This window comes from Falco cherrug, chromosome 4 (assembly GCF_023634085.1).
Source record: "Falco cherrug isolate bFalChe1 chromosome 4, bFalChe1.pri, whole genome shotgun sequence".
Classification (NCBI taxonomy): Eukaryota; Metazoa; Chordata; class Aves; order Falconiformes; family Falconidae; genus Falco; species Falco cherrug.
The window spans coordinates 2019999-2029544 of record NC_073700.1 but is presented as its reverse complement, the minus strand read 5'-3'; the positions used below and the strand labels follow the sequence as shown (position 1 = coordinate 2029544).

At 39.4% G+C, this 9546-nt stretch overlaps 1 protein-coding gene across 2 annotated transcripts in view; it reads right to left on the bottom strand.

The window, feature by feature from the left end:
* Positions 1 to 4690: 4690 nt before the first annotated feature.
* IARS1 (isoleucyl-tRNA synthetase 1) overlaps positions 4691 to 9546 on the bottom strand; it is a 112413-nt gene continuing 107557 nt past the window's right edge. For both annotated transcript variants that reach the window (XM_055710372.1, XM_005444421.4), the window contains exon 35: positions 4691 to 5359. In XM_055710372.1, coding sequence (XP_055566347.1) covers positions 5277 to 5359 — 83 coding nt within the window. In that variant the 3' untranslated portion in view covers positions 4691 to 5276. The remainder of the gene's footprint in view (positions 5360 to 9546) is intronic.

The window sequence follows — 9546 nt, the reverse complement described above, 5'->3', positions numbered from 1 at the left end:
AACTATCTGAGACTATTTTGAGGTTGACCTTTTGTTATGCAGCTGCATACATTACTTTTTCAATCTGTTTAATCAGCATCAAGAGGCTATCCCATAAGAAATCAGATAAAGAGCAAAAAAATGACTTGACGTACTGAATAATTGCTTTGTGCTTAACCAGTAATAACGAAGAGACCTAGACTCCACCTTTGCCAACAGAAAAACGGAGAGATCGAGTTGCAAAAGGGCTGTACAGCTGATCAGCTCCTATTCAACTTACAACAGAGCGAGAAGAAACCAATTTATTTTGTCTCTCCTTAAAACCATCCTTCTCTCTGGAAGGAAGTTATGGCAGAAGGATACCAAATAGTCACTACTTCTTTACTGCATGAAAGCAAAACAGAAATGCAAGTTTTTGACTGTTGTATATTCAACTGAAAAAGGAAATAAAATTAATATGGCCTAATGCCTGACCCACCATTACACTGACTCATTCTGAGGAAAGAAGGAAACTGGACTGACAGGGAACAACCAGCCCTGTTGCTATACCATCCGCACGGCTTTGCTGGGGAATCTCGGCTGAGACTGACGAGGATGTCATCCTGTCACCAGCCCTGGTCAGTGCCAGGCCCACTTGCTAAATACGCTGTCAAGGGCATCCGTTAGGATCAGCTACTGAATCCCAATCTGGTAGAAATGAGACAGCAAATCACTGAGCCCAAACCAGCCTCCACAGATCCAAGGGGGTGTCGTCTGAGGCAAGGAGGGGAAACGGGGAGGGGGGGCGGGGAGATGTCTCCATTTTTCTTTTTTAAGCCACCACGACTTCTGGCTACAGAAATAACAACAGATCTATTTTGTAGCAGTCCCTACAGCTCCCCGACAGTGAAAAGCTGGTTCAGCAGAGTCCAGTTCTTGCAGATCCCTGGATGCTGCACACATTCCAATGAGTCCGAGCGCTGCACTGCTAGCAGGTGTAAGGCAGCAGCGGGAGGTCAGCAAACTGCATCTGAATTCAAGAATACAAACTCCTACAGAGCACAGTAAAGGGCGTGACAGTTCTGTGAGTGCCTAGGTAGTGTTTTCTCTATGCAGAGAGAGGCAATAGTGGTCTGGGAACTAATTTGTATAACAAGCTATTTAAAAGGGAAGCTAATTGGAGTATACAAATCCTGAGGAGTATCACACCAAGCTAAGATACTATTATTAGCTCAACCCAGATGGGGTTATAGAAGTGCATTACAAAACCTCAACAAAAATATTAGTAAGAAACATTCCCCACTTCAAGATCTCATGAGACAAGTTCTCTCAAACATTAATTAGATATTATCCAGAAAAATAATTTAAAAAAAAATTAAAATGGACATAGACAAGGAAGGTAGAAAAAGCATTCACCCAAATGGGTTGCAACTTATTCCTAACATTCACTGTCAGTATGTTTTAGAGAGAAGAGATCATAGCCAGCTAGCAAAGTGGCAGCTAAAATGAAACTTAAACTGTAGTTCTGCAACACAATTATTTTTTTAATTACACGTTACTTCTGTAAAATGTTGATGTAAAGTTAACTGACTCAGAAGCATTTTCAGCAGTGCCCTCTCATAAACCCTGGTCTCTTTCTTCCATTACCTGTCCTAAGCATATTGAATTTTCCTCTCTGCCAGCTTTTCCCAATCTTAAAGACAGAAATAGCATTTATAGGCATTTCAATCCTTGCGATATGATCGGACTGGAGAGTGCAAGGGCACACCTCTGTTTCTGTTCCAGTCTTCACAACCCATGAGTAGTATATGGATGTGGACAGAAAGCCACAGCTGAGAAACTAAAAGCAGCACGCTAAAAAACCTAACCAAATCAAGCAAAACAGAATGAAAAAGGAAGGATGAAAAGCGTATGCAGTGAAGAAAGGAGACAGATGTGAGGCAGAGCAAGGGAAGCACCAATGAGCACCACACACTATTTCTGACCCTGGAAATCAAGTGCATAACCCTGGAAAGAAACAGGTAACGTAATTCTGTGCCCATACAACACCCACTGCACATGAAACAATCAATGCCTTAGAAAAAAAGCACAATTCAAGCTACACGAAGAGGCAACAGCTTTAACCGAGGAGTTTACACTGCATGCCCTACAGCGTACATCATCTTGAAAAGTCCAAGTTTTAAGCTCAAGCCTCATTTGGAAAAGCAAAACAGATCTTACTGAAGGATTTCTTGGGTCAACTTCTCTAAAGGCAGATTTAGGGCTAGCTGAACATACTCTGACGAGGAAAAGAGTTTTGCACTTCTTTGAAAGAGAATCCTTTGTGCCACACAGCCACCTGGAAAGAGACTTTCACTGCTCCCTGTTTGCATACTGAGAGTGAGTGAAGTACCTCCTTAATTTACTTCTAGCTCAAGCAATATGAATATACATCTGTATTGTACTAAAATGAAATAAAGGCAGCTAAATAACATCAAGGCAAATCCGGGAGACATCCATATCTATTAAAATATGAAGCACCAGGTAGGCAGCATTCCTCCATTAAGGAGGTGTCTGAATACACCTGTTACATTACAGGTGCACTCTGTACCTATGCTGTGGGGGCCCTGTAAAAGCAGTTCAACATTCCACTATCTTTTTGGCTGTATTTTGTCTCATTTTTTGCGGAAAGACTAGAAACCCACAGGAAAGCATTCTTCCAGCCTCCCGTTTGCACATGATGTTGTGGTAAAACAGGACGAAAAAAAAAACCCGAACCCCTATGGCTTCATATGTAGTTCGTAGTCTGTCATCATCTCCTTTTCTTGGAATAATAGCTTGCCTCCCTCTGGTTTTTAGGTTGTTCTTCAAAGTCTATTATTCCAAAAATACCCTCTGAGAAGCAGGTGATGGGTAGCTACACTAATATATCAACCTTCATGCAACCTCACGCACAAACTAACCAGACTAATTTCAGGTCTACAAAAATAAAGTCCTGTCTTTGCTAACCTGTCTTAAAGCCTAGTGCCTTTGCATAGGTCTCAAAACCTAAGGGACACACCCAGAATTATCAGCAATATTTTTCCTCCACCCCTTTACTGTGAGTAAATAATTTAAATCCTTCCCCTCTTAAGTTTTATCAGCATGCTGTTGTCTATTTTAACAGCACATCACAGGCAGTGCTATTCTGCCGAAGATCTTCACAGAGAAAGCTCATGCATGAAGTCAAGGGTAAGGCCAGTTTCCATGTTCAGTATAAAGCAGTCATTTACTTGAAGAAAATCCAGGAAACTCAATTCAACTATACACGATACGAAGTATGAGATTATTAGACCACATTCACAAGTACTTCTTCTCTTAAGGGCAGATTATTTTTTATATTAAGCAGCTATAAATAGATTTGAGAAAGAAAAAAGGTTCTGTTGAAGGTTATCTTTTTCTGTTTGTAACTCAGTGAATCTATAAATTTTGGCAGGGCTTTTAATTCACTGGAAAGCGTGTATGTGTGTGTATACGTGTATATATATAAACACATACATATAAAACTAATTCAGTCCTTACATAGAACCTGGCCAGCCAACATCCTTAGTAATAAAAAGAAATATTATTACATGCACAAAATGCTAAATCCCAAATAACTCTTTAAAAGCACAAGTAACATTGTCCCCTTAGACTGTCTCATTAAGAATGAGGTTAGATTGCAATCATTTGCCATCTTCATTTATTCTCCATAAATAATAAAGCAAAATTATTCAGCTTAGGAACAGCAATCTTACCTTTGCAGAAGATATAACCTCAACATTTTTAATGTGACAAAAAACCCTACAAACAATACAAATTTAACTGCCATATCACTGAGTCAATAAAAAGGTAAACAAGCTGAGTTACAGGAAAAGGTAGCGGGCAATGTCCAATATTCATTAAATTGAGCACGCCAGTGATTCAGAAGGTTCAGACACTGACATTTTTAATACTGATAAAAATAATTTTATGTAAGCTGAATGCCAGAGACTTGACTTCAAACAAGCACTTACAGTTTTGGTATGGTCCACTAGAGCACAGTAGTTACACAGAACATTTATTTATAGTTATTCCCACTAACATGGTGTTACCACACAAAAGCTTTGGTTTATATTCATAGTGTAAAGATGAAAAACAGAGCAATGGAAAAACATGCTCAGTAAGAGTTTGTTATTCTTACAAAATGTTACTCTGTTAATACTCTCATTTGCAGTGTATGTAATCTTGTTCTCAGGAAGCTAATAAAGGCACAGCAGCAAAGGCAGCTGCATGCACGTACACCTTCTCAAGTTCGGTGTGCTGTACAATAGTGAGCTTCCACACTGATTAACAACACTATGAAATGCAGTGAAACTTAAGTATGCTTAAGTTTCTAGTTGAAGTCAAAAAACATCCTAAAACTGAAACAATGTTGCCTGTTACTTCACTTGCCTACAGATACACAAGTTAAAACTGAAACATTTGGCAAGTTCTATCGACTATTGTAAAAGCTAAAACCCCAATACTAATTTCAATCTAAAACTGCTTTTAAACCTGAAACCAAAGTGAACAACCCTCCCCCAAAACCCCTAACACCTGTCAGTATCACAGCTCAAACAGTCACTGGCATTCAGTATGGACATTTTCAGCTTTGAAGTTTCTCTTGGTTTTCCTTATGTGGATGGTGTGCTGAGTGTTACCTTCTTTAGAAAATGCAGGAAAGCAACATACTTTCAACTCAGGGAAACAAGTGTTTGGAGATGAAGCAGATTTATTGTTCCATTATTGAAACTGGGGAGTATTTTAAATCAACAGCCACACACTTGATGAAAATCCAGCTGGTACGAATGAACAGATCCGGGTAACCCTTAAATAAGTTTCAAAGCTACTGTTAACATGGGGGGGTTGTATATACATATATATGCATATATATATATGCATATATATACACACATATATCATATAGCCTTGTAGGTAACCCATGGTTTAGAAAATCAAAGACGCCCTCTGCATAAAGGACAGGCAGAGAACAGCATCACTGAGGTACAAGTCCCATTCTTTCAGGCGAATTACTGCATAGATATCTAAGGTTAAGGAGTTGTGACATTTTTCTGAACAGCTTTTACAGTCTCATAAGATAACAATGAAAATACATGGTATGTGGAACCAAAGAGCAGCATATTAGACATGCACTGGTAGAAAACATCCTGTGTGCAATTTGAGATGTTAAAAGTATCATACACAACTTGGATGTTAAACTAAAAGCATACTGACTTAATTTGACTTCATTTTTTATGGGAAAAAAGTCTACATGGTCTTATTCAAAAAAACTGGAGTTCTCAACATTCAGCTGTGGTGGGTATTACACGAACATACACAGTCTTCATGCTCAAGTTCTTCATGGAGATGTCCTTTGTGATCTCTGAACCAAGAAAACAAGAGAAAGAGAACACAGTTAGTGCTCTTGCTTACTTTTCTACTTACACCTTTTTTTTTCCCCCCGTATTCAGACAGTTCTGCTAATTTGATCAAAATGGGGCTAGGGCAGAAACTGCTCAGCTCCAGACAGGACTCTGGAAGCACAGTGCATTAAGGGAAGGGACAGCACACATCAGGATTGCCGCTGCAGGAGTTGAAGACCTTGTCCTAGGTTACAAAGCACAATTTTTTGAAAGCCTATGTCAGCCCCCAGCTCCCAGCTTCACATCCACACAGAACAGTATCTAGTTCAGAAAATTACTTGATAACGCAATGAACTGACGGCAACATCAACAATACAGCACAATGCACCGAAACCCAGAGTCCCCTGTAAACACTGCGGAGGAACGGCCACACCGAGATCCACCTCCTCTAACCTCCCATCTGGGACAGAATATAAAACACCACACGTGTGAAGGAGTACAGCAATAAGAACATGCATACATTAACTTGAGTTTCATACATACAGCAAGGATTGTTGTAGTATCGGCTGAAAAACTACACTGTAATCTTGCTGAGTATGCTTAAAGAATATCATACCACACCACATGGATTCCTTAAGCCTTTTCATAGCTATGTGCACATCGTTCAGAACAGTAATAGGACAAAGTCTCACCAACAAACCTCTTTTAAGGACGTAGCATATTTCCAACAGGCGGATTCAGGGTTTATAATTATTTATGAAATACAATCGTACTTTGTGGCTACAGAAAAAAAATCACCTGCGAAGTTGGCAGGACCCGGAGATCTCTGTCACCACCCTTGCCACCTTACAGAGCGCTGTCCCGAGGAGCTAGATGCTCACTAGCTCAATGCTTCCCAACACCCGTCAGCTGTAGTGAACGACCCCAGTAACAGAGCAGATCGTTTTGAATACTGGGAGGTACAGCTTTGGAACAAAAAGCAATCTTCATAACACATATACCAGAGGCCTCTTTACTGTGAAACTTCAAAGTGAAAAGAAACTTCAAAGAAACCACAGATACACCAGTGAAACCAAAGCAAAAGAATATCGGGGGTTACGCTGTTACTCTGCACACTCAAATCCCTACAGAGAACGCAAGCAAATAGAAGATAATTTTAAATTCTGGCATTAGTGCTAGCACAAGTGACAGATTCCTAACATTCAGAATGGCTGGGTGTCTTTTCAGTAGAAACAATTTTGTAGTGTGCTGCACCAGATCACAGAACTGACGTCTGATATTCACGTTGCTCCAGCTTGGGCTCGCCTCGAGCTGAGAGAGGCCAGGCAGCGTGTGTGTGCGGGGGGAGCAAGTTGTGAAGTGCATCCATGGGGATAATGTAAAAGCAGTTCAGTTTTCAGTAACATGATGTACAAGTGAAAAGTGATTCTAGAAATGGCAGCAAGGAGCTCTGTTTCCCTGTATGCACACTCCTCCTAACATTAAGGCTCCCACCCTTCTTTGAAAGGTAGCTCGTTTTCAGACTGAGCAGATACAGTCTGCATCGAAGTTTAAAAGCCATCTATTAATTAAAGAATTAAGCAGCCCTTATGGATCATGACGGCAGTGTTTTTAAGGAGTTCTCTTCCAGTGCAGTGCTCTGCTTTAAGCAGCTGAATACCCATCTACAGAGCTAGAAGAGTAGAGGTATAATCGAATTCAGCAATTAGGGCTTTATTCCCTCACTAACCTTCCTTCCCTCCCCATCACATTGTTACATCAGTATGTTAAAAAGCTATTTCAGTCAGCAGAAGCAGCCAAACAAACTATGAACTTGGTCTCAAAGTCTTTTTTTAATTAGTTATTTTTAAAATCCTGAAAAATTAGGAATTTCATGAAGCTACTGTCTTCAACAGTATTTATCACAATAATTACTTGTAGAAATTGGAAACAAATTATCAACAAAATGTAAGGACATTCTCCTTTCTGTGCCAATTTCTCCAAAGGAAGGCTTTGAAGTTAGCACATGAAAAAATATTGCCTTCAGCCCAAACGCGTGTCTGAATCTGCCACTCATGTTTCATTCTCATGAATAAGCAACGCTCACCACTTTGACATTTATCAAATGCTTTTCCAATATTGCAAAGGGGGAGGGGGGGACACCACATTCATTTCTGAAAAGCTGACAAGCTTTTGTGCAGCAGAGAGCAGACTCCCAACTGCATGGCACCTGCACTCATAAATAAAGTTTTCAAAACTGGTAACTCATTTTCTACCAAGTGACTTTTTTTAAAAAAAAAACAAAACACACACACACACATATATATATATAACAGGCATCACCCTTCCACATCACAGGTTATTTTCATCAAAAGTTTCAAATGGTTAACAAATATTTTTTAAGTTTTAGAATAAACCATAAACACAGTACTCAAACTGAACTTGTTATGTTTTGAAGGTAGGACCTTGAAATGTATTGATGAAAAGATGAATAGGGGATTACAAAGTTGCAACAATACACATAAACATTAACTGACCTAACGTTTTTCAGAGGCATCAAAATATTTGTTTTATATGCAGCACTTATTTATCACATAAAGAGATCTGAAGATAAAGAACAACCATTTCAGTGTTTATACAATTTAAAAAAATGTTATTAAGAGAGCTGCATGGTGAGAACTACATCTGAGATAGCAGAAGCACAGCTATATGGCATAAGCATGTGTTAGCTACACAAATAAACCTCCAGGACCAAGTTCTCTACGTTCCAAGTCCAAAAAAGACCAAACCAGTTGTTTTAGCCTTTGAAAGGTTAGCAAATCTGATCTTTCACATAATTGTGAAGTGTCACTTTATACACTTTATTTAAAGTTTAAATAGTTCTAGAGAATTCATACAACAAGTATGTTATAGTGATGCAACTCTTTTCCCTTTTAGGCAAAGGCATTTTAAAAATCCTTACTTAAACTGAGACTTAAGGCTATACATTTTCCTGTTTTGTCAGTTACTTCGCTCTTTCAAAGCTCAAACGTTTTATGCAATAGTTATTTTAGTATTTAAACGAAACCATACGCTGCTGTAAACTCCTTTTGCCCAGTAACAATGACAGAAACCAAAAAAGATGTATGTGTAGTATCATTTGCTTCCGAATGGCTAAATTCCTAGTCAGCAAGGTTTCACACATAAATAAGTTTTTTGTTTATGCAAATGAAGTATGCTTGATATACTTGGTTCTTGCCCCTTGTGCTGTTTCTAAACACTACAGTCTCCAGCTCTGTGTTTAACACCGTTCAGCACATTATTTTTAGCATTACCTCAAACTATCACTAGAAAGTATCATCAATATTTGTGATCCATTTTACTTACAAAAATGGCTTTTGAATAAACAGAGTTCAGGTCACATGAAACAAAAAAAAACCCACACCAAAAATCCACAACCCCCCCACACCTGCTCTGATTCTAACCTGTCCTGCTGGAAACGCCCCCAGCCCAGGCGCACAGCTAAGCGAGCCCACCTCCAGCCAGCTACACCGGAGAGCTGCCTGTCCCCTCAGCTAACGGGCACCTCCCGAGGAAATTCACCCCCTCTGAGGATTAAGATAACTAGTTTAAACAAGGTGGCTAACTTCTGGACAGGTAACCTCATGGATAAGCCAAGGTTAAGTGTCATGTCTCCCTCCCAAACAGCTTGTAAATCATGCCACTGCAATAAACTGGAGACAGAATCCTTTGTGTCATTTCATCTGAAGAGCTGAATTTTCCTGAATACACAGAAATAAGCTTCTTGTTGTTTTGGGGGGGTTTATTTGGTTTTTTGTTTGGTTTTGTTTTGTTTTTACCATATAGTTTCTAATCCATTCTTCCTGGCCAACGAAGTCCCAGATCTTTCTCAGGTCCCACTTTTTAGCACTACAGGTGGCTACAACCTTAGTCTTATCTTTCTCATGAATCAGATTTTTGTTTCTAAGCCTCACCATCTGTCTCTGGTTTCAGAAGATTCTGTAACATTTCAGATACGTGACTATGTGACAAAGCTTCCTACTTCCCAGGTATTCTGAATGAATTGCAGCTGCCGTACCCTACTCATACCACTCCAAAATAGATCTGATACTCTTTTCCACCCACTGCCATTCTCCAAAACAAAGGAAAAACAGTATCTGCAACAATATAAATGTTCCAGGAACAATTTGAACAGGTTCCTAAAATATCCACACTTTAGACGCACTCA